This window comes from Gastrolobium bilobum, unplaced genomic scaffold (genome assembly GCF_033153095.1).
Source record: "Gastrolobium bilobum isolate Gb01-03AN ecotype WA unplaced genomic scaffold, APGP_CSIRO_Gbil_v1 utg3603, whole genome shotgun sequence".
Taxonomy (NCBI): Eukaryota; Viridiplantae; Streptophyta; class Magnoliopsida; order Fabales; family Fabaceae; genus Gastrolobium; species Gastrolobium bilobum.
In genome coordinates, this window is record NW_026898167.1 from 185,742 (window position 1) to 210,976 (window position 25,235).

Consider the following 25,235-nt stretch of genomic DNA (forward strand, 5'->3'; position numbering starts at 1 on the left):
TATTGATTAATACTAATAGTGAAGAAATCGGTTGAAAAAGATTAATGAATAAACGGGGAAAAAGTTATGAATAAAAAAAATAAAAAAAATATCCCGATAATTAATAGTGCAGTTAAAGAGCAATGAAAGTAACTTACTTGAAAATTATAGGAGTATGACTAGTGAGGAGAAGGAAGAAGGGGAAAGATGAAAAAGGAAAGACAATTTTGTGATGCAATTTTATGCTTTATAGGGAAAGCTGGAAGTGGTTTTATTATGGCAATTTGGCAAAGATCGAAAAGCGGTTTTCTAAGGTTAGTGGTTTTGAGATGTATGGTTTTTTCCCGCTCGAGTACATAAAAGTAAGTGTACTCGCTCGTTATGTTAGAGTGAGAAAATCTTCGAGGGTGCTAAACCGCATAAGCTGGCAGAGAAAGATTGCAAGGGACACGTGTCGGACACATAGAGCGAGTACGGAGAAGGTGATTAGTGTGTGAGTGGTTAAATGTGTATCCTAGGAGTGTATGTGAGTCCAGGAATCGTGGGGGCCTTGTAAGTGGCGAATAAAAATGAATTTCTGTGACGTATGAGGAATTGCCACGTAGGCATTCCAAAACCGAGGGCGCTTACTTTTCCTGCTTTTAGGTTTGGGGAAAAGCATTATAATGGATGGCTCTTCACTCTGGTTGGTTTCCATTATTGACAATTATATCCGTTGCAAGTAACAAGATGTTAAGGTTAGGCGAAATTAATAAACATTAAAGAATTGGAAACCCAGGAGAAAAATGGGGAAGCATCCATAAACGTCGTTTTTTTAATTTCGTCTGCTTTTCCAAAATGGAAATCATTAACTTTATTTAGTGAGTATTGTAGAACCAAGCTAGTTGAGGGTTGTCTTGTCTTTATAGGTGGTGTAATCACTATATGCGTGAGTGAGATTGTAATTCTGATTACATGGTATAATATTTAAAAGTTTTCCTTAGATTCAAAACTAAACATTAATATTGGCTACCAAAACTTTAATTACCTAGATCTTTCATCGATATAATTATAGCATTATAATATAATTTGAATTAAAGAGTGTTATATATCTCTCTCTCTTTTTTAAAAAGAGTGTTATATTTCCATTTATATAATTGAGATAATCAAAGAAGAGTTTAGGAAACGAAAAGGTTAACTTTAAAATATTATTTCTTACACACATCATTGTTGTTCTAATATTGGGCTCACACCACCTGACTCAATTATCTCGAAGTCAAGCTATTAAATTTTTTCACAAATAAAAGTCATTCCTATATATTTTCAGGAAGATATTTCATAATTTCACGTTGTAAGGTATTTATCCTCATGTATTCTCTTAACCTATATATAGGAATGACTTTTATTTGTGAAAAAATTTAATAGCTTGACCCCGAGATAAACACACAAACTTTTTTCAGATCAGTAGATAGTTTTGAATAAGGGACAAAATTGTTATTAATTGATTAATGAAGGGCAAAATGATGAAAAACCCAAAAAAAAACACACAAACTTTTTTTTTTTTTTTGAAAGTTACAGGAATCGAATACAAACACACACTCTGTTACACACACCCACACCACTAGCTAGCCCTAGTAAAACACACAAACTTTCTTACAGGCCCTATTCTTCACCTTGTATTTTGCCCACAAAATTTGCGAAAATATTTTATACTAGATGATCATTTAAACACTTGTGGAAAAAAATCATTCAAACTTTTCTAACCCCTCTTGAGTAAATCAATATAATCACTTGACCACGTGAAGGAAAAGAGAGCTACTTTCCAAAAAGAGAAAGAGAGAGCTATTCCTACAGAAGGAATCCTACTATCTAAGTATATGATTAATGCCAACAACCAGTACTCATTACAGATTTTGTAGTTTTGAGGTAATTATACCTTTTGATTTGAAGAATCCTTAAAAATCCAGAACCAGCCAAAAATCTATTCAATTTTTTGTTGTTGAATATTTGTGTATTTTACTGCCGATCGAGAGAGACAAAAATCTACAGCGACTGGTTGGTTTTGCAAGTTGCAAGACAGGATCTATCAACTAACTGCGTGAAATCCAAGAACTCAAGAAAGAAAGAATCAAACGTCGTACATGGGATAAGACTAACCGCAAATTGGACTAAATTAAAGTATGATTCAGTAAGATTTCTAAAATTGGAAAAATCTTCTCTCATACTCCGCAAAAGAACTCCAAATCCTTTCTACTCTCACTCTCTAATCAATTATTTCTTCCAATAGTTGGTATTGGATGCTCGAACTGTCAAATTATCGGATTCATCCACCACCTGATTGTAACGTTACCTTTTATCTTCATCTTAGAGAGAAAGTTACCTTTTTGTTTTAGCATCATTCGTATCGAGATTCACAACAACTGTGTGTTAAGGCTGTTTGAAAATCTAGTTGGATAGCTTGGAGAAAAGAAATTCAAGTTAATTAATTAATTTAATGGAAAAAATATTTGTCCTTTTAAAGGATCTAACTTTATATCATTTTAGATCCTAACTGTTGATTTCCGTTAATCAACGGGTAGGATTTATTGAGTTTTATTATGAATTACTAATTAATTAAAAAATTTGACCCAATAAATTCTAACCGTTGATTTACAGAAATCAACTGTTAGGATCTAAAATGACATAAATTTAGATCCTTTAAAAGGACAAATAATTTTCTCTTAATTTAAAGGATTTAATGTCTCTCATATTGTAGGAGATAAAATTATTATCGTGGGAGAAAAAGAGAAGAGAAGAGAGGCACATGTGAGGCCATATTATAAAATTTAAAGTGTGTGAGACTGAGGCTATAGGAAGAGAAGAGAAAAAAAATGGATCCACACACTTTTATGTGTGTAGGAGATAAAAATTATTCACTATATGAAAGACATTAATCCCTAATTTAAAACATTATAAGTTAATTTACAAAGATCGCCACCAACGCTAGCTGCCATAACCTCCGATATTGTCACGGGTAAACTACTTCGAATTAAGGTACTTTTGTTGCCACCGTTGTCGTCTAAGACATTATAATTTAATTTCAATTAAATTTCAGTTATGTTTCTTAATTATTTATTTATCTTAAACATTATAAAAATTAAAATTCTTAATATATATTACTAATTTTACCAGAGTTGGAATTCAAATTGGATGTACTTAGATTCAAAATTATCACCCAAATGAATCTGAGAGTTTTGTTATAGGCGGTAGGGTTCATAATGATTTTATACATGTATAATTTATATTATCTTGTGATTGTTTAAATTAAATAGTCATGTTGCAACACATACAATGGAACGCAAATCTAAGTTTGTATATCACAGCTCAGCTCTTAATATTATTGGTTCAGTCAAATTAAAGTTAATTATAGTTTCTAGGAACTGCAATTTTCGTTGTGGTTTGGATGAAGCTATCTTTCACACGCCACAGCTTGCATCCGAACTTAATATATGTACATTAAAAGGTGGATTGTGACTGAATAGTTAATAATATTATGGTCTATACTCTATATACCATGCCGATTCTTCTTTGATTCTACGCTTATGATACGATAATGTTTTTGAATATGACAGCACGTTTTTTATTGAACAAATAATAGTAGTCAGAAAATAACCTGATTAGCAAATATAAATATATAATATTGAATATTTTATTCGTTTTATACTAATGGACAACTATTATTTGTCCTTTCCAAATTTGTGTTTATACTCAATAGATCACTTACAGTTACAGATATCAACCTCACTGTGTGATTCTACGAATATAATACAGCAACGGCCACTGCGATTAACTTCATCATGAAATAGAAATTTGCCAAACATCAATAAAATAGTGTGCACTAATATATATTTTATAGATCAATGTGCTAATTAAAGTTCGCATTAGTTATAAACAAATAACTCCGGCAATCTACCTCCCCTAATTTTTTTTTGCATTTTGTCATGATTAAGTAAATTTCAAGTTTTGGAATTAAACTAATTTGGACACACCTAACTAAAAGGTATAATCGCGCGGTTGAGCAAGCAGCGTATTTTGGTGTTGAACTCGAAATCATAATTGTTTCTTTGGCAACATCCTCTCCAAAAGCATCATCCATTAAATGACAAAGAAACCCCTATGAGCCTATGGCAGCATTCAATATATAGAATTATAAATTATAATACCCCAAAGTACCCACCCATTATTTTTTTCCAATGTAATGCTTATAATGCCCCTACGCACGCCTTTCATCGAGCTCATTGATGGGGAAACAATCCGTACGATGGCGAAACAATAATTTAATATAAGGAAAAAAGAAGTATAATGTTGTAGGAAAATGTTTAAGTAATGTTATAGAGATAGAGATGGTGGGACCCACCCTTGTTTTCAAAAACCAAAAAAATAAACAAGTGTGAGTCCCATCATCTCTATCTCTATAACATTACCTAAACATTTTCCTACAACATTATACTTCTATTTCCCTTAATATAATATGTATTTTGCAAAGTCCAAAATGGAAGGTTTGCAATTTAGAGAATAGGTTCACTTTTATGACTATATATATCGCGAAATGGGAGAATACATCAATTATATAAATAAACTCACCAATACCATGTTTATAGTTCTTACCAGTAAAGGGATTAAACCCCAACAGTTGTCCCTTTTCTTTTATTATTTGGATTAGTAGGACGCTTTTGGAACTTATGCTACAGATTGGCTGTAGCCCACGTGATAAGAGATTTTTCGTCCAATGAATGATCTTGTTTCCTTAAACAATCGGTGGACCTGTTATTGTTCGAACTGTACCTAAATCTCTTTATTTAAGGAAAGAAAATAAAGAAAATCTTGGGCATAACGTCTCCAACTAAGGGCCTAGCCAGGTGTCAATCATCAACAAATGATGGGAATAATTAGTCTAACAACTCAAGGACATGCCCAAATTAATTAACATATCATCTTATTATCTAACAACGAACGTGGCCCTTCAAATATGTTATTTCTTGGCAGAGGTTGTGCTTTTGATTAATTAATTGGATCATACAGACTTCATTTTGACCACAAAATAATTTCCCATTCCTTTCCCACTCGCACGCCAACACACACTCGCACGCCAACACACGCACATGGTCACTGCTCATCAAAAACCAGACAATATCTTGGGATAATAAATATTAGAGTTTTATAATTCTCATTTTACATGAGAATTGAAATTTCATGTCATAAAGATAAAAAATACGTGAGACCTATATGTTAGAAAAAATCATATGTGAAACTCATATCAGCACAAAAATCGAAGGGTATATAGAAAAATTCTAACTCTCATGTTACAGGAGAATTATAAAACTCTAAATATTAATGCCAAAATGCTAATTACTTAAGACAGATTATGGATTTGTGATTTTCTCCAACTCAACAGGAGGTCCTATTATGAGACAATAAAACACAATTCTATTATAAAGGAGCTCGCCATTTTAATTTTGTACAAATAAATTAACATTGTATTTTTTTATTATTAAAGTGATTATTTCAAAATGAGAAAAATAAGAACCATATTTTTATTAATTTGCACAATGAAAAATTAGCGGCCCCCGGCAGGAACGGTTCCCATACAACCACCAACAGAAGAGAGCTCAACCCCCACATTGAAAATTCTTGGAGTTGGTAGAAGAAAAATGTTTGGCACACAATAACGTGTAGAAATTCAGGTGAGATTAATTAAAATTATATAATGAAAATTACATAAATGTAAAATAATATATGTATAAATACGTATGGATAATACTAAAAAATTAAGTTCACACTAGAGTACGTCAGAGTTCACATTTTTAGATGCCACATGATAATACTAAAATAAAAGGTCAAAGGATAGCATAGCTGTTGGTGGTTAAAAAAATCCATTACTCCAGTTTCATAGCATATTATAGTACGAGGAATCTCTGCAGTATGTGATTTATTTATTTATTTTTAGTACATATATTTGATTTATTAATCAGAGTACATTTTCGGAACAAGCTGTAAAGTTGTTCGGATTTGTTTCCTCTTTTCTTTCAGATCCTAAGGAGGATTTTGTTTTTGACTTTTTGTGGTTAGCTACACTTTTTCTTTACTCGTCTGCTGTTGAGTCTTTTTCATACTATGCTTGTGTTGCTCAGATATACATAGCATATATAAAAAATCATTACAGTGAGGACGCTCTTACAAACATTTATTATATGCTCAAGTACTCTTCTCAAATGCCACGATAAGTTCAAGTTATTCGAATCAAAAGCTGGAACCAAGGAAGTTTATGAATGTTTGATCTCCTTAGGAGGTGATTGTTAGGTTAGAGAAGTTCAAAACATTGGAGAAATATTCATGTAGTATTTAACGAAAACTCACGTCTTAACTCTCTCTCTCTCTTTTTATTTTTTTGGTAAGCTCACGCCTTAACTCTTTTAATTCTAAAGGGATTGCCCCCGAAAGAGGTGATATGAAAAAGGCCACGAATATGTACCAAAAAATATAAAAAGGCCACGAAAAAGTTAACCTAATGGGCTTCTCGTAGGTTGTAACCACAACTGCGGAAAAGTGGACCTACTAAGTCCTAATGTTTATTGATTAAGCCCGTACGTCCATGAAAAAGCACCATCATTGACAAGATTAATTTCCAGGCTGGAGGTGCATTACACGGAATGGATACTAGTAAATATAGATGAAAGATTAAAAAAATATAAACCAAAGAATATTTAAGACAAAATTAGTTTAATTAATTGACAGGAAATATAAAGTAAATACAAATTTGCATACAATTGAAGCTTTTGATTTAAGAAAAATTTAGAAAATTAGTTTAATTGATTGATGATTGTTTTAATAATAATTAGTAAATATGTCATTATATATTTTAATAAAAAACTAATTATTTCATAAAAAGTCTTAGCTTAATCTGATATGTAAGCTCAGAAAACATATGTGATATATATATATATATATATATATATATATATATATATATATATATATATATATATATATAAAAGAAAGAAAATACAAATGAGGAAAGTTATGTCTTTTTCCCTTCAATTTGTTCGTCAAGAGCCTAAGTATTGGCTGATTCAACGATGAAGACTTTGTAGGAATTAATTTTGAATTAATTATGATTATGAATAAGAAATTTGATATGAAAAAAGTGTCTTTTTGTCGTTGAACGAACGTGTTGTTTCGTCATTAAATAAGTGTTATTTGAATCGTGATCTTATGATTTCTATAAATAAATAAGAATCAGAATTTTATGAGTTTTTCTCTATTAGTTTTTGTAAATTATTTGCATTTGCATTCTTCTGTAACATGATTGGTCGGACATAGGTTAAGTTCGATGAAATTATTCAATGTGGAACTGCTGTCACAAGAATAGAGATCATCTATTTTATCATAGGAGACAATTGTCCACAATTCTTACGCACCATAGAGAAGATAAAATTGTCTTAAGGACACATTGTCACGTTGAGCTCAGATTTTTCCTTGTTAGATTCATATATATATATATATATATATATATATATATATATATATATATATATATATATTGGTTTCCCAAGGTATCCTCTGGTCGACAGCCGAAGACTAATCCTTTCGATGCGGGAGATCACATTAAGTGGGTAAACCTCTCTTAACAAAGTCTTTTCAATACGCACGGCCATAGATCGAATCCCTGTCAGCATGCTTAAAGAACCCAGCTATCTACCAACTGTGCTGGATTTTGTTGGTGATTCATATATTTTTATGCAGTAAGTTTTAACTTTATGTAATCACATGTTTTAATATGGAACTGTAAATATATAGTTGAAGTAATTTTTCTAACACAAATAATAATTCCATCAGACTGATTCTAATATGATTTTCCTAACAGACTTCACAAACCACAATGCTGCTGAGTGCAGACCATTTTTTCTTATTTTGTTTTGTTGTTTAAGAACAATGGGATGAGTTTCGGAGGAACTTCCAAGATGGGCCAAATTCATATCCTAGAAAGAATGACAGCAAAATGTTTTTATTATTTAAAAAAATATATCTCCTATTGCGCAGGAGATGAAAAAAATAAATTTTATTTTCTGTTATATATATATTTTTTATACAATAGAAAAAACTGAACACATAATTTAATAAGAAGTACCAAAATTCCTTACCATTAAAACAATTCTAGTGGCTTTGGGTTTGTTTGATTGTGTTCTGTTTTTTTTTTTTTTTTTAAAACTGTTTTGTAAAATAGTTATGAAAACAGTTGTTTTCTATACTTTTTTCTTTTTGAAAGTTAAAAACCAAAACAAAAAACAAAAACAAGTCAGACATGTTCTCTAAATTTGATTTTAAAAACAAAAAATAGTTATAGTTTTCAAAATATTTTTTACAAAACACGTCTTACCAAATGAGTTTTTTTATTTTTTTGTTCCGAAAATTAAAAAACTGTTTTACAACACATAAATCAAACAAACCCTTTATTTCTTGTTCTATAAAAACACTAATTTTTTATTATTATTATTAAAGCTATCAAATGCATCAGTCAGCTGCGGAACTAACCAGCACGCGTACTTGTATTTTAGAATAAAAAACTACTCAAGGATATTTATTTTATCATGTTACATGAAGTCATGCAATACTAAAAGATAAAAAATAAAAAAATAAAAAAATATGATAAGACATTTTGTTCAATAATTTTATTTTGTCTTGTTTTAACATAATCAAATTATTTTTTCTACAAAATAACTTTTATTTATCCCAACTACTAAATTCAGTTCAACAAATAATTTGGATTGATTTTATATTAGAATTTATTAATTAATAATTATATTCTTCGTCATTCATTCATCACTTAGTCCGCGTACACTTTACATTATTTTAGTAGAAATATAGGGAAAAAAGTGTGTTATTTTAAATGACACACCTTATATCTTTTCACTCTCATAAAAAAGTGAGACTTGCACTTTTAAAACTTTTTCCATCCATTCTCTTTTCTGTAATTTATCTCTTTCTCTTATTTAAGATGACACAATTTTATGTCCTTTAAAATTATACACACTTTTCCGTAAATATATGGAAACTTCAGTAAAAAAACACAAACTCCTTGGTTACTTCAACTCATTTCTCTCTCAATTTTCCTTCCGTTGAACGTACTGACATAAACTTCTTTCTCCCGTCTTTTCTTTTTTCCTTTTTTAATAAATGAGGAAAGTTACGTGGCTTTTTGATCTATATAGCTCTTATTTAATAATTAATTATCAAATTGATCTTGATTATAAATTATTTTAAAAATTTAACTTTTCTAGAAAACATAATATCAATATGTTCTTGTTTAACTGTTGACCATCAAGCCTACCTCGGCATTGGGCATTTTTCTACCGGATATTTTTTGAAAATTTTACCGTACTCGAATAGAGAAGGAGATACTCTGGTATATTTCATAAATCTGAAAAAATGCTTGAATTATTTATCTGAACACAGAGGAAGCTGCCCGGTAAATATGTTCTGTCAATTGTATCTACTGCAAGCTACGTTGCGAGAGAATAGCCAACTTGCTCACAGTACATAGACAGCAAATACAACTCAAAACTTTTCTTTTCTTGTTTCCCTTTTTCTTATACAAGAATATAGCTTCAAATTAGTTCCACAATTAGAGTTGTTATTGTCACAGGAACAAACCAATTTTTCATTGAAGTAGGCACTCAAGAAACAGTAGTTGAAATCAAAAGAAAAATAGAACAAATCCATGGTGATACAGTGGCTTCACAAATCGTAACAATTTCAGGGTGGAAAATAGTGGATGGATTAGACATGGAAGATTACCCAATAGTCACTGAAGGAACAAAAGTTGACCTCACAATCATCAAACCAGTGGAGTCACATAATCATCCTAACAAAATGCAAATCACAGTAAAATTTTCAGCTAGACAGATTAACATAGAGGTGGACATTCTAGTATCTGTTCGTAGCTTGAAGGAAATAGCACACCCATCAAAAGAATGACACTTTTCTTTTTAGGGAAAGAATCGGATGAAGATTTTAGAAATCTGAATGACTATGGGATACGTGAACCATGCATATTTATCGGGGTAGCTCACTCTTTATTGGGTAAATAATTCAAGTATTTTTCAGATTTTTTGAAATATACTCGGGTATTCTCTTTCTATTTGTGTAGGGTAAAATTTTAAAAAAATATTCGGGTAAAGAGGGGATACCCGGATAGGCTTAATGGTCAACGATCAAACAAGGGCACAGATTAGTGTTATGTTTTTTAAAAAAATTAAAATTTTAAAATAGTTTATAATTAATTATTAAATAAAGACTACCTTTCGTCAAAAAGCCAAGTTATGTCTTTTTCCCTTTAATTTGTTCGTCAAGAGCCTAAGTATTTGACTGGTTCAACGTTGAAGACTTCACGAACCACAATGCTTTTTTCTTATTTTTTGTTGTTTAAGAACAATGCGATGAGTTTCGGAGGAACTTCCAAGATGCGCCAAATTCATATATTGTTGTCACCTTAACCTATAACAAGAAAGAATGACAGCAAGTTACTATAGTACTAAAATGGTATCAAACATTGGTTGTCACTTGTCACCCTGCTAATTCTATATTTCAATGCAGGCAGCGAGTGAATTACTCTATGAATGCAGACAACTATAAAATTCAAAGGTCACATGAACTTAAGGAAATAAATTATATTAATTTTAGGAAAATATTTTTCTCCTTTAACATGATAGAAGATTTATTTCGGCACATAAATAAAATTTTGTACCAAGTTTTTATTTTTGCCTTTTTTTTAAAGGGTGCAAATTTTCTGCACCAACTGCACAACTTTATTAGGTACAGGAGACACAAGAAAGTGAGATCCACTTGCTTTAAAAGAAAAAAAAAAAACACCAGGATCCGAAATCATATCCTAGTGTTACTGCGGAAGTTTTTTTTGCAGAGTGACAGGAGAGCTGTAAAACCTTTTTTTAAATTGCTGGCCCCACATTTTTGTTTCGGTAGGAGATAATTCTTCTCTTATATGAAAGAAAAAAAGTATTTCCCTTATTTTGATGATCATTGTTTTTCTCATATCACATAAGATATCATCTTTCATGTCATAGACAAAACAAGTGGTAAGATGATATCAAAACCTATGCTATTTGGTAAAAAAATAAAAAGAGAATAGCATAGATTTTCATGTCTCACAATACCAAAAATATCCAACAACGTCAAAAAATGATTTCCCTATTTTTATATACGAAAGTAAACAGATAACAAATGCATCTTCAATATGCCAAGCCTTTGATGTTTCAACATTGTGTCTGCTAGGCGTGATTGATCTCAAAACTCTCACCCCAAAATGACTCATTGGCAGATTGGTAATGGTATTAGCACACCAAATCTTATGTTCTATTATGCAATGGTAACATTTTTATTACTCCAAGTAATCCCTCCTATAAATCCACTAGCGTTTAGCTACCCCAGATTTAGGAAAGATGATAAAGAGATGAATCTGGAAGGAGATGCAGAAGTTTCACGTTCAGAAATCCAAGTAACTCTAAGCATAGTTGGTCAAAGCAACGAATACAGTGTTGGACGTGTCACACGTCTTCAGAAGATGCATCTCTGGGATATGAAATCTGGAAAACTCACAGACTTCACTACCAAATTTTCCTTCGTTGTTTATTCAGAGGATGTTGAGTATGGAGATGGGTTGGCATTCTTCTTGGCAGATCCAGGGCTTCCCCTTTTAGATGTCGACTTTTTACAAGGAGGAGGAGGTCTTGGCATTGTGGATGGTGACCAATTATTGAACTCAACTCAACACCCTTTTATGGCAGTGGAGTTTGACACCTTCAAAAATTCATGGGACCCAGATAGTCCTCATGTAGGTATGAATTTAAACTCTATGAAGTCTAACATAACTGTGCCATGGTTCCCTGATATGTCAGAAAAATAATATTTACAATTGTAGCATCGAGTACAACTCCACCACTCTTAATTTAAGTGTTTCTTTCACTGGCTACAATAACAACAGTACTGGTACTCTAGTAGAGAATAGCACTTGGTACAAATTTGATTTGAGAGATCACTTACCGGAGTGGGTTATGTTTGGCTTCTCTGCTGCCACGGGAAGTTTGTTTGAGGTGCATACTCTAAAGTCATGGTCATTTAGTTCAAGCTTACAAATTAGAGACACTGGGGGTAATAATAAACTGGTTGAGGGGCAAGGAATTGGGATAGGTTTGGCTGTGATTTTTTTAGGATTGGCTAGTTTTTTATTGTGGAGAAGGATTAAAGGAAAGGAACAAGTTTTAGATTTTGATCTAAACATGGATGATGAATTCCAAAAGGGCGCTGGACCCAAGAAGTTTTGCTACAATGAACTGGAAAGTGCAACAAGTAAATTTTCGGAGGCAGAGAAGCTTGGACAAGGTGGTTTTGGTGGTGTATATAAAGGTTTTTTGAAAGACTTAAACTCATATGTTGCCATCAAGAGGATATCAAGAGATTCTAGGCAGGGGATAAAGGAATATGCAACCGAAGTTAAGATCATTAGTCAATTGAGGCACAAGAATTTGGTACAACTCCTTGGTTGGTGCCATAGGAAAAATGATCTCCTCCTTATATATGAATTCATGCCAAATGGTAGCTTAGATACCCACTTATATGGTGGGAAAAGCTTCTTGACATGGCCGGTGAGGTATAACATAGCTCTGGGCTTGGCTTCAGCATTGTTGTACCTGCAAGAAGAATGGGAACAATGTGTTCTTCACAGGGACATTAAATCAAGCAACATTAAGTTGGATTCAAGTTTCAATGCTAAGCTTGGTGATTTTGGTTTGGCTAGGTTGGTGGATCATGAGAAAGGGTCACAAACAACACTTATAGCTGGGACCAGGGGCTACATTGCACCAGAATATGTAACTACAGGCAAGGCTTATAAGGAATCTGACATATACAGCTTTGGGGTTGTCTTATTGGAGATAGAAAGTGGAAGAAAACCCATTGACCTAAAAGCAAAGGAGGGTCAAATAACCATAGTTGAGTTGAGTTGAGTGGGTTTGGGAGCACTACGGATTGGGAGAGTTGCTTAAAGTAGCAGACCCAAAGTTATGTGGACAATTTGATGAGGAGCAGATGGAACGGTTAGTGGTTATAGGGCTTTGGTGTGCTCATCCAAATTATAGATCCAGGCCTTCTGTAATGCAAGTGATCCAAGTGCTTAAATTTGAAGCTCAATTGCCAATTCTGCCAAAGTGGATGCCTGTGACAACCTATCATCATTCTATGATGAATGATATTTTTTCTTCATTTCCAAACGATTTATTACCAAGTTGGGATATAAATGGATCAGGTCAGAGCCTACTGCTTGACTTGTTTTTGACCTATTTTAAAAATAGTATAGATTTGAGTTCATTAGAAGTCTTATTTAAAAATCAAACTATAAATCTATTGCAGCAGGTCTACCTCTAAGCCTTTGGATCTGGCTCATATTTGTTAATGAATAATATTTTATTTTATTTTTAATAAAATACTATATTATTATCTTTTAAATAAAATAATATCTTATTATTTTTCAATAAAATAATACCTTGCTGTTTATCTTGTTATTTTCTAATAAAATAATTTGCCACCACCGCTCTTCTAAGTTGGGGTGTTGTATGTATTTACATATCTTGTTTTTCTTTGTTGGGCACGTGTTTATGTTTGTCTTTTATTATTATTTTTTATTTCTCTTTATTTATTTAATTATTTTATATTGAAAAGTTCTCATATAAGTTAGTGGTCGTCTTCAGTGTTGTTTTTCTCTTTGCATTAGTCTAAATTGAATTTTATGACACACACATACGTGTGTGTTATGTGTTTGCATGCTTATCTTGTTAGGGTGTTGTATGTATTTACATATCTTGTTTTTCTTTGTTGGGCACGTGTTTATGTTTGTCTTTTATTATTATTTTTTATTTCTCTTTATTTATTTAATTATTTTATATTGAAAAGTTCTCATATAAGTTAGTGGTCGTCTTCAGTGTTGTTTTTCTCTTTGCATTAGTCTAAATTGAATTTTATGACACACACATACGTGTGTGTTATGTGTTTGCATGCTTGCATATATGTATAATTTTTAATTTATTTTTAATTAATTTTATAATCAAAAATCAATATAATTCGTTTCAAATGATTGCTTTTAATTTTTAAGGAACCTAGTTAAATTATTAATATTTCGAGTTGTGTTAAGCTATTATATATAGTAATTGTAATCTATAATTTATAGAGTGTAATCTATTATTTTTGAAGACTTGGTAAATTTGATAGGTCAGACCAAATTTTATATTTCTTAAAACAAATCAGGCTAAACTTATAATTTGATTTATATTAGACTAACAAGTCAAGCAACGCTTGAAAAATTTATATAAACTTAGTCCATTTAAACTAAAATTTGATTTGACCTGGTTTATTTACATTCATAGATATAAGTATGGAAGTTATTAAAATGTATGATAGTGATTTTTTTATTAATTTTTGACTTAGTTTGGGATAAAAATATTTTTTACGTCGTATGGTAGTGACTTTGTATTAGCCATAGGTGCACATCATTTTGATTTGGTAGGATAGCTGTTTAGTTTGCTTTTTTTCCGGCTTGATCAGAATATAAGAAATTTGAAGTGTGAATAATGCGAAGCGTAAATAACATTATTCATACAGAAATTTTGAACGGTGATGTGAAGTGCAAAGATGACTTGTTCGCCCAATTCCCATCAACAACTACCTTTCCAAATTAATTCCCAACTAGATTTTCTAATATTGTGGATAGATCCAATACCCGTGGCAGAGGGTGATAAACTTTAGTTGCTTATAAAGTTATATATTATTATAACTTTATACGTGTGCATATTCATAGACGTAAAATTTTTGTACGTAATGACATCTGCTACAAATATTATTAATGGCGACCAAATTTCCACGCTCAGAGATAATAGCCAAGCAAACCAAATATTACGACGTCCACATATGATTAAGGTGTTGACATCTAATTAAAATGAAAAATCAAAATGATAACCCAATTAAAAAGCTGTATTTTAGATTTGTTGAATATTCATTAGATTCGGACATTGGTTAAATTTTTATTATTTTAAAATTATCAAATTAAATTAAATCAAATCAAGTAATATATATATATATATATATATGTGTGTGTGTGTGTGTGTGTGTGTGTGTGTGTGTGTGTGAGAAGATAAAATATATTTTATTATCAAACTTATGCTTTTATCTAAGTAACTTCAATTTATCATGTTTTTCTGTCATTTTATGTATTGCCTTTCAATCAAATGTTATTTTATGCACAAACTAATTTAATAAGCATAGTATCTTTTATATTAATCAAAATCATATTATTGAAACTTAATTTACTGTTTAAGAAGTAATGTTGTAATGGACAACTAAAACAATAAATATATGTTTGGTAATGATTATTTTTTAAAACAAATCTAAGAAACTTTTGATTAAATACATTTTTAACATGAAAATTTTTAAAGTTCTTGTTTGGGCCTTGAAGTATGATTGTTTGCTAACATCTCCCTTTTATTATTTGTATTTAAGGACGTAAGAAAAACAAAGGAGGAAGTTATTATAGTACGTACTTTTATTTTTTTAATACTAATATTCACTGTCAAATATTTATTATTTAATATTTTATAATAATTACTTAAAAAATGCACAAAAATATTGATATTAATAATTAAAAAAATATAGGTACTAAAAAGAAGTAATATTATTGGATGATCAGATTCCTTTGAATTTTAGAAGGTTATTTTGACTTTGGTTTTATCATCCACTTTTGACACTGCTACTTGTTGAGAAACTTGGTATACACCACTTTAAAAGCTAGTTTAAAGTGTGGGAGTGTCCAAGGCCTTATAAAGACCATATTAATTGCTCATCCGATCAATGTGGGATTATATATCTCAACACACCTCCTCACACAAGAGCACACTAGAAACGTGATAATTGCACAGGTCCATTTTTAATTTACCTTTTGTGGTTTTTATCGTGGGACTATATATCTCAAAATTGCTTAACGAGGTTGAATTCGTTGCTGAAACTGAAAGAAAGAAAACCACGACAAAGGGCCTTTGTCTTGCTCTTCGTGGATCAGTTACACTTACCTAGGTGACTCTGTTATTCACTTCCTTTTATCTCTTTGCGAAACTTACTACCTCTTCCAATGAACTCTTTAAGAGTATTGAGAGATTTTTAATGGGACATTACAACGTGTTATATCATTTATTCTTACTGATGTCGGTGCTTTTTTCAGCAACTTATGATATCATGTAATCATGCTTTGGCTTTTCCTAATATAATCAAATTTCAGAAACTTTTTTTTTTTTTTTTAAAATTATTGTTGATTTATATTAGGATTTAATATATTCATCCTATTTCGTTTTTGAATTGTCCCCTTTTCATTGCCAGATGTATGATTTGTTAGCTTTTGATCTATGGTCTTCCTATATTTTGTTTTTTCGTTTTTTTTTTTTTACTTTGTGTCCGTTGTTTGCTCTGCTTTTGGTTTAACTCTTTTTGCTCATCATTTTGTATTTACATCAAAATTAAGAACTGTTTCATCTCAAAGTCTCACGTACTTGTTACTCTTCTGTATAAAATTAAAACAATCTTGTAGCAAGTGTCTGAGGTAAGGTAACAGTTAACATCTGTCTACTATAGGCAATTGGGTTTGTGTGAGTTTGGGTATTAGCATTTTGCAAACATCAAATAATTATCTCATCTACAGTTTTGATATTGATGACTTGGGACTACTTTTTCCTGTGATTATTACACGCTTCAATCCAATATTTCCAATATTATTTCACTGAGTGTCTATAGCAATATGGCATTTTCTGTCCCCAACTTCTCTGATTTATTAGAAACGACATGAGGATAATGACCTGTAAATTCATGCATAACTTCCTCATGTTAGTTTCATGAAAACTAAACTGATAACTAATTGCGTAATTGTGCAGTAGCTAAATTATGAGTTCCGAAGGTGTCAGCGAAGATTGTCTAGGATGGGCTGCAAGAGATGCCTCTGGAGTTCTATCACCTTACAAATTCAGTCGCAGGTATGCAGCTCTCGTTCCATTTTTATAGAACAGAACGGAGTAACTGTTTTATATAAATAACCATATTCTTATTTCAAGGCTTTTATAAGAAAAGAAAAAAAAAAAAGTCTTTTTTACCATTTTTCATGGTAAATGGCAATCTCCTTGGAGTTGCTAGTCATTGCACTTCCTGGTTTGATGCTACACACTGGTATCAATATATATAGTCTTTTCTTGGGATAAAGATTGAGTTGCTATACCTTCCTTTTAAAAAAAAAAATTAATAAAATTTCTTGACTATATGATAATGATGATTGCCCAGGACTCTTGGAGACGAAGATGTTTATATTAAAATTACACACTGCGGTATTTGTTATGCTGATGTAGCTTGGACAAGGAATAAATATAAGAACTCAAAGTATCCTGTTGTACCTGGGTACGTGGGCTTATTTTGCTATATGGATGAGAATCTTATTTACTAAAACTAATCTATCTGTGTTTTTTTTCTTTCTTTTTTTTACCATATCAGACATGAGATTGCTGGGATTGTAACAAAGGTTGGTTCCAATGTCCACCGTTTCAATGTCAGTGACCATGTTGGGGTGGGGACTTATGTCAACTCATGCAGGGATTGCGAGTATTGTAATGACAGACTAGAAGTTCACTGTATCAAGGGTGCTATTCCTACCTTTAATGGTGTTGATTTTGATGGTACGATTACGAAAGGAGGATACTCGAGCTACATAGTAGTTCATGAAAGGTGAACTTAATAGATACCTAGATGCCAATTATGTATCAACTATTCTGAGTTTTATGAGGTCTTCTCTTCCTTAAATTCAGTAGGAGCTTTAAAAGTACTAGTTTGATTTAGTATTAAAGGCAGGTTATAGCGCCAGTTCATATCATATTTCGGCTTGCATCTGCAGGTATTGCCACATTATACCCGAAAGCTATCCATTGGCTTCAGCAGCTCCTTTGCTTTGTGCTGGAATTACTGTTTATACTCCAATGATGCGCCACAAGATGAACCAACCTGGTAAATCGCTAGGAGTGATTGGTCTTGGTGGCCTAGGTCATATGGCAGTGAAGTTTGGAAAGGCATTCGGTTTGAGTGTGACAGTTATCAGCTCTAGCATGTCCAAGAAAGAGGAGGCACTGAGCCTACTTGGTGCAGACAAATTTGTGGTTTCTTCTGATCAAGAGCAGATGATGGTAAGTATAACATAAAGCATGTGCGACATAACATTTTCTTCAGACCATGAAGAGAATGTTAGAAAATAAGATGAAGAAAAAATAGAATTCACAAACTTGGAGGATTTATCCTATTGTAAGCCAAAAACTAAAACTGAAATATAACAAATGAAGAGACACATTACACACATACAAACACTATTTAAATGACTTATAATACTACCAATAAGTGACTTATTAAACAACTTTAGTGCACCCACATATCCATTACATAAGACTTGACTGAGTAACTAATCAACTTTCTAACTATGACCAAGAAAATGAAAAGACTCTTTAACAGAGAATACTGATATTGATGGCTTATTTGTCACAACATTGATGGTGATTCCTGTGCAGGCTCTGGCTAAATCATTGGACTTTATAATTGACACAGCATCTGGTGATCACCCGTTTGATCCTTACATGTCATTGTTGAAGACTTCTGGTGTTTTAGTCCTTGTTGGGTTCCCAAGTGAAGTCAAATTCAGCCCTGCTAACCTTATTCTAGGTATGTTGCTTTGGTAGTATGGAAGGTTTGTTGGATAAATCAGTTCTCATTCATTGAAGCAGTGGAACTCTAAATATGCATTCATCTGTTTGACAGGAATGAGGACTGTTTCTGGAAGTCTTACAGGTGGTACAAAAGATATACAGGAGATGATTGACTTCTGTGCTGCAAACGGGATTTATCCAAATATAGAAGTGATTCCAATCGAGTATGTGAATGAAGCAATTGAGAGGGTCATAAATAAGGACATAAAATATCGATTTGTAATAGATATTGAGAACTCCCTAAAATAATTCTAGAGAAATAGGAAGTTTCTTACCAAGGTAGATATGGTTTGTGATGGCTTGAGATAATTAGTAGTTAGTAGGAAATTATTCTAGAATATTCTCAAATAATAAGATATAACGAGGGGATTGTGAGAGTGTGAAGTATGCATGTATTGAGTGAATTTGGATTGAAATTTGGGGAAGGATCTCTTTGGGGCTAGGTGTGTTGGTCTTGGAGAGTGAGTGAGGTCTTTTTAGTTTATTTTTTTTTTGTATTTTCATAGTTGTATTTCCTGTATAGTTCTTAATAGAAGTGTTAATTTACTGTTAATTGTTGTTATTCTTGTGTGAATTGTTGGGTTCCATCAGTTTGTAATAGGTATGAATTTATGCCAAATGGTAGCTTAGATTCCCATTTATACGGTGGGAAAAACTTCTCAACATGTCCCGTAAGATACAATATAGCTCTGGGCTTGGGTTTCAGTATTGTTATACTAGCAAGAAGAATGGGAATAATGTGTTCTTCGTGACTTTGGATTTTCTCATATTAATATTCATCTCATTAGATTATGTAAAATTTTTGTGATTACATATATTAAATAGGTGAGTTTTAATTATCATTAATGAAAAAAAATTAGACACAAAATTTCATATGAGACATACAAATTTTTTTTTATATGATCAAATTATATAAAATTTTAATATAAGAGGATTTATCCCCGTTCTTCGTAATATGGACGTTATATAAGCAAAACTATGTTGGATTCAATTTTCAATGCTAAGCTTGGTGACTTTGGTTTGGCTAGGTTTGTGGATCATGAACAAACAATACTTGTAGCCGGGGGCTACATTGCACCTTTATGTCACTGTAAGCAAAGTTTTAAGGAATATGACAAAAACAGCTTTGGGGTTGTTTCATTGGGCTCCGGCATCAGTGAAAGCCCTTTTAAGGAGATCAATTACTCAGATTTTGCCACACCATTTATCTGTTAATAATTTAAGAAGAGAAATGAAATAATTTATTTGGGCAGGTTATATTTATCATCAAAAATATTTATCACTTTTACAATCAATCTAATCACTGTTGATTTTCGACAATCTAACGGTTATAATTTATTTATGAATTAATAATTAATTAATAAATATAACCTAATAATTTCCAATAAAGTATAACCGTTAAATTGCGATATTTCTTTTACATGCTTATATATAATTTTGTATCTTAACTTTAAATAGTAAAAAGTAAAAACTTTACGTTTCGTGTCGTTTTTATATTTTATGTTTCTACCATCCTTTTTCGTTTCTACACAAAAACATGAGTTTGACAACATTGCACGCTACCTGCTTTTTCTACAGAAATTTGGGCCGTACTAGATTTTCTAACATTATGGATAGATATATGAATATGATTATAACTTTATGACGTGTGATGGTTCCTAGACGCAAAATTTTCGTGATTAATGACATCTGCTATAAATATTATTTATGGCGGCTAAATATCCACGCTAAGAGATAATAGCCAAGCAAATGAAATATTCCAATACTATCGACCATATATGATTGTAATGTTGAGATCTAAATAAAAGCGAAACTCAAATTGATAACCTAATTAAAAACTGAAATATAATTAAAAGTAAAACTAAGATATTAACGTTTTTAATACAACTTCAAAATAATATTATTTTAGAGTTTGAAAATAAATATAAGATATTTTTTAAAATAGCTTATATTTTTTTAAATCCCTAAATAACGTAATTTAATTTTAAAATTGCTGGAGAAATATATAATTTTTAAATTAAATAAAATTGATTTTTTATTATTTTTTGTGAATTGATTAGATTCAAATAAGTTTATTTTTTTAAAATCAATCCAATTAAAATAAATCAAGTAATTTTAATATATTATATACGAAAATGTCATAGTTACTACATTTCTTACTTACTACTTGTAACTACAGTTAATTTTCGTCAATCTAACGATTATAATTTATTGGAAATTAATAATTAATTAATAAGTATGATCCAATAAATTATAACCGTTAGACTGACGGAAATCAACGGTTATGATTTAGTAGTTACAAGTAATAAGAAAGAAAAGTAGTAACTATAACCTCTCTCTATTATATAATATGTTTTTATTATTAAATTTATGCTTTTATCTAAAATAACTTTAATTTCTCATGTTCTTCCGTCATTTTATGTTTCGCCTGTCAATCAAATGTTTTTTATGCATATTAAATGTTTTATTATTCCTTTTTAATGGATCAAGTTGCTTCTAGTTTACAAAATTTTATACTTAAACAAATTGGAAAAAATTGGTCCAATATCAATTAAAACAGTCCAATACAATGTTATCAAAAAAAAAAAAAACAGTCCAATACAAAATGATTTCAAGCGATTTGGATTGAATTATTTCAAAATTTAAACAAAACTATTTTTTTTTTTACAGTAAAGAATTGGTTGAATTGAATTGAGTAAACTTTTATTCTAAAATCAATCCAAAGCATTTGTCACCATTACAACGACTTGTTTAGTTCTGCTGAAAAATAAAATGACTCGTTCTTAATTCACCACATAAACTAATTTAAGGGTTTGGTGTTTGTCATTTTAAATGACATGATTTATGTCATTTTAGGAAAGAGATAGACACACAAAAACGGAAATGAGAGAGAAAATGGGTAGTTTTTTTTTTAATTTAAAATTCAGATTTTTTGTGTTTGTATCTCTCTTAGAATGACATAACTTTCTGTCATTTAAAATGAGAAACACTTTTTTCCTAATTTAATATGCATAATATCTTTTGTACTATTCAAAATTATATTATTGAATCTTAACAGTTTAAGTAATGATGTAACGGGCAACCAAAACAATAAATATATGTTTGGTAGCTGAAACTGAAACATAAGACAGAAACAAAAGGAGCCACAAACAAAGGGCCTTTCACTTAATCTTCCTCTTCGTCTTCGTGGATCAGTTACACTCACCCAGGTGACTCTGTTATTTTCTTCTTAATTCCTATCTCTTTTAGAACTTAACAACCGCTTCCAATGAACTCTTTTGACTAATTAGAGATTTAGAATGGGCCATTACAATGGTGTTATTATATCATCAAATTCTTATATATATTTCGGGGATTTTTTATTTAGCTGCTTGTGATAACTGAAGAGGAAGATGATATCATGCTTTGACTTTTCCTTTTTAATGAAATTTCAGAATTTTTTAAATGCTGCTAGTTTTCTTAATTACACGCTTCAATCCAATATTTTTGCAACATTTTTTTACGTCTACGGCAATATGGCACTCTCTGTCCCCAACTTTATCTTATTATTAGAAATTACATATATGAGGATAATGACCTGTAAATTGATTCATAACTTCCTTAGATTAGTTTCATGAAAACTAAACTGATAACTAATTGCGTTATGATAGAGTAGAAAAATTATGAGTTCCAAAGGTGTGATCAGTGAAGATTGTCTAGGTTGGGCAGCAAAAGATGCATCTGGAGTTCTATCACCTTACAAATTCAGTCGCAGGTATATAGCTTTCATTCCACTTTGTATAATGGAGTAACTGTTTTATATAAATGTTCATATTCTTTTTTCATGGCTTCTATTTAACCCCCAAAAAAAAAAATTAACATTTTTCATGGCAGTCTCCTAAAGTTTACTATTCATATTTGTCTTTTCTTGGGATAGAGATTGAGTTGCTGCCTTCCTTCTTTTTTCTTTTTCTTTTTTAATTTCTTGACAATATGATAATGCTCAGGGCTCTTGGAAAAGAAGATGTTTATATTAAAATTACGCATTGCGGTATTTGTTATGCTGATGTAGTTTGGACAAGGAATAAACATGGCGACTCAATGTATCCTGTTGTGCCTGGGTACGTGGACTTATTGTGCTGTATGGGTGAGAATCATATTTACTTAAGCTAATCTATCTGTTACTTTCTTTTCACATCAGACATGAGATTGCTGGGATTGTGACAAAGGTTGGTTCCGATGTCCACCGTTTCAAAGTGGGTGATCATATTGGGGTGGGGACTTATGTCAACTCATGTAGGGATTGCGAGTATTGTAATGACAGACTTGAATCTCACTGTCTCAAGGGTCTAGTTCTTACTTTTAATGGTGTGGACTTTGATGGTACAATTACAAAAGGAGGATACTCGAGCTACATAGTAGTCCATGAAAGGTGAACTTAATAGATACGTAGATGCCAATCATGTATCAACTATTCTGAATTTTATGAGGTCCTTTCTTCCTAAAATATGATCTTTAAAATTACTTGTTTGATTTCGTATTAAAGGCAGGTTATTGAGCCAGTTCATTTCATATTTGGTCTTGCATCTGCAGGTATTGCTTCGTTATACCCAAAAGCTATCCATTGGCTTCAGCAGCTCCTTTGCTTTGTGCTGGAATTACTGTTTATACTCCAATGATGCGCCACAAGATGAACCAACCTGGTAAATCTCTAGGAGTGATTGGTCTTGGTGGCCTAGGTCATATGGCAGTGAAGTTTGGAAAGGCATTCGGTTTGAGTGTGACAGTTATCAGCTCTAGCATGTCCAAGAAAGAGGAGGCACTGAGCCTACTTGGTGCAGACAAATTTGTGGTTTCTTCTGATCAAGAGCAGATGATGGTAAGTATAACATAAAGCATGTGCGACACAATATTTTCTTCTGCCCATGAAGAGAATATTGATATTGATGGCTTATTTGTCACAACATTGATGGTGATTCCTATACAGGCATTGGCTAAATCGTTGGACTTTATAATTGACACAGCATCTGGTGATCACCCGTTTGATCCTTACATGTCATTGTTGAAGACTTCTGGTGTTTTAGTCCTTGTTGGGTTCCCAAGTGAAGTCAAATTCAGCCCTGCTAACCTTATTCTAGGTATGTTGCTTTGGTAGTATGGAAGATTTGTTGGATAAATCATTTCTCATTCATTGAAGCAGTGAAAGTCTAAATATGCATTCATTATTTTGACAGGAATGAAGTCTGTTTCCGGAAGTCTTACAGGTGGTACAAAAGATACACAAGAGATGATTGACTTCTGTGCCGCAAACGGGATTTATCCAAATATAGAAGTGATTCCAATCGAGTATGTGAATGAAGCAATTGAGAGGGTCATAAATAAGGACATAAAATATCGGTTTGTAATAGATATTGAGAACTCCCTAAAATAATTCTAGAGAAATATGAAGTTTCTTACCAAGGTAGACATGGTTTGTGATGGCCTGATATAATTAGTGGTTAGTAGGGAGTTATTCTAGAATATTCTCAAATAATAAAATATAAGGAGGGGAGTATAGGAGTCTGATGTATGCATGTATTGAGTGAATTTGGAGTGAAATTTGTAGAAGGATCTCTTGGGATCTCTTTGGGGCCTAGGTATGTTGGTCTTGGAGAGTGAGTGAGGTCTTTTTGGTTTATCTTTTCTGTATTTTCATAGTTGTATTTCCTGTATAGTTCTTAATAGAAGTGTTATTTTAAGATTAATGGTTGTTATTCTTGCTGTGAAGTGTTGGATTCTATCAGTTTGTAATGGGTATGAATTCATGCCAAAAGGTAGCTTAGATTCCCATTTATATGGTGGGAAAAGCTTCTCGACATGGCCCGTAAGGTACAATATAGCTCTGGGCTTGGGCTTCAGTAGTGTTGTACTAGCAAGAAGAATGGGAACAATGTGTTCTTCGTGAATTTGGATTTTCTCATGTTAATATTCATCTCATCAGATTATGTAAAATTTTTGTGATTATGTCTCTCTTCATATATATTAGATAGGTGGCTTCAATTATCATTAATGGAAAAAAAAAATAGACACAAAATTTCACAAGAGACAAACATAAAAATTTCATATGATTATATAAAATTTTAACACGAGAGAATTTATTCTCATTCTTCGTAAGAGGGACATTATATCAATGCTAAGCTTGGTGACTTTGGTTTGGCTAGGTTTGTGGATCATGATAAAGGGTCACAAATAACACTGGTAGCCGTGGGCTACATTGCACCTGTATGCCACTGTAAGCAAGGCTTTTAAGGAATATGACAAAAACAGCTTAGGGTTGTTTCATCGGGCTTCGGCATTAGTGAAAACCCTTTCAAGGAGATCAATTACTCAGATTTTGCTACATCATTTATCTTTTAATAATTTAACAAGAGAAATGAAATA

The 25,235-nt window shown here is 31.6% G+C and overlaps 2 protein-coding genes and 1 pseudogene across 10 annotated transcripts; all 3 read left to right on the forward strand.

Moving 5' to 3' along the window:
* The first annotated feature begins 11,317 nt into the window (after positions 1–11,317).
* Positions 11,318–13,434, forward strand: LOC133313483 (L-type lectin-domain containing receptor kinase IX.1-like; annotated as a pseudogene).
* A 2,647-nt stretch (positions 13,435–16,081) lies between these two features.
* Positions 16,082–19,510, forward strand: LOC133313468 (probable cinnamyl alcohol dehydrogenase 1). Of its 9 annotated transcripts, none has more exons than XM_061514847.1 (7): positions 16,082–16,128; positions 16,977–17,075; positions 17,377–17,490; positions 17,584–17,814; positions 17,981–18,266; positions 18,642–18,792; positions 18,889–19,509. In XM_061514847.1, exons 2-7 carry the CDS (start codon positions 16,987–16,989, stop codon positions 19,083–19,085), a joined length of 1,068 nt encoding a protein of 355 aa, XP_061370831.1. In that variant the 5' UTR covers positions 16,082–16,128; positions 16,977–16,986; the 3' UTR covers positions 19,086–19,509. The 9 variants fall into 9 exon arrangements, with proteins under 9 accessions (XP_061370831.1, XP_061370834.1, XP_061370828.1 ...); XM_061514850.1 differs by having other exon boundaries at positions 16,114–16,128; positions 16,980–17,075; XM_061514844.1 differs by lacking the exon at positions 16,082–16,128 and adding an exon at positions 16,138–16,289.
* Positions 19,511–21,974: 2,464 nt separating this feature from the next.
* On the forward strand, positions 21,975–24,737 carry LOC133313467 (probable cinnamyl alcohol dehydrogenase 1). The gene is made up of 6 exons (XM_061514842.1): positions 21,975–22,590; positions 22,823–22,936; positions 23,017–23,247; positions 23,409–23,694; positions 23,803–23,953; positions 24,050–24,737. The coding sequence occupies exons 1-6, from the start codon at positions 22,499–22,501 to the stop codon at positions 24,244–24,246; spliced, it is 1,071 nt and encodes a 356-aa protein (XP_061370826.1). The 5' UTR covers positions 21,975–22,498; the 3' UTR covers positions 24,247–24,737.
* Positions 24,738–25,235: the final 498 nt, after the last annotated feature.

Coding starts and splice junctions, on each gene's coding strand:
- LOC133313467 (XM_061514842.1), top strand. CDS start 22,499: ATGAGTTCCAAAGGTGTGATCAGTGAAGATTGTCTAGGTTGGGCAGCA. Junction 23,248..23,408: donor TACATAGTAGTCCATGAAAG/GTGAACTTAATA, acceptor TTGCATCTGCAG/GTATTGCTTCGTTATACCCA. Junction 23,954..24,049: donor CCCTGCTAACCTTATTCTAG/GTATGTTGCTTT, acceptor TTATTTTGACAG/GAATGAAGTCTGTTTCCGGA.
- LOC133313468 (XM_061514847.1), top strand. CDS start 16,987: ATGAGTTCCGAAGGTGTCAGCGAAGATTGTCTAGGATGGGCTGCAAGA. Junction 17,076..17,376: donor CCTTACAAATTCAGTCGCAG/GTATGCAGCTCT, acceptor ATGATTGCCCAG/GACTCTTGGAGACGAAGATG. Junction 17,491..17,583: donor AAGTATCCTGTTGTACCTGG/GTACGTGGGCTT, acceptor TTACCATATCAG/ACATGAGATTGCTGGGATTG.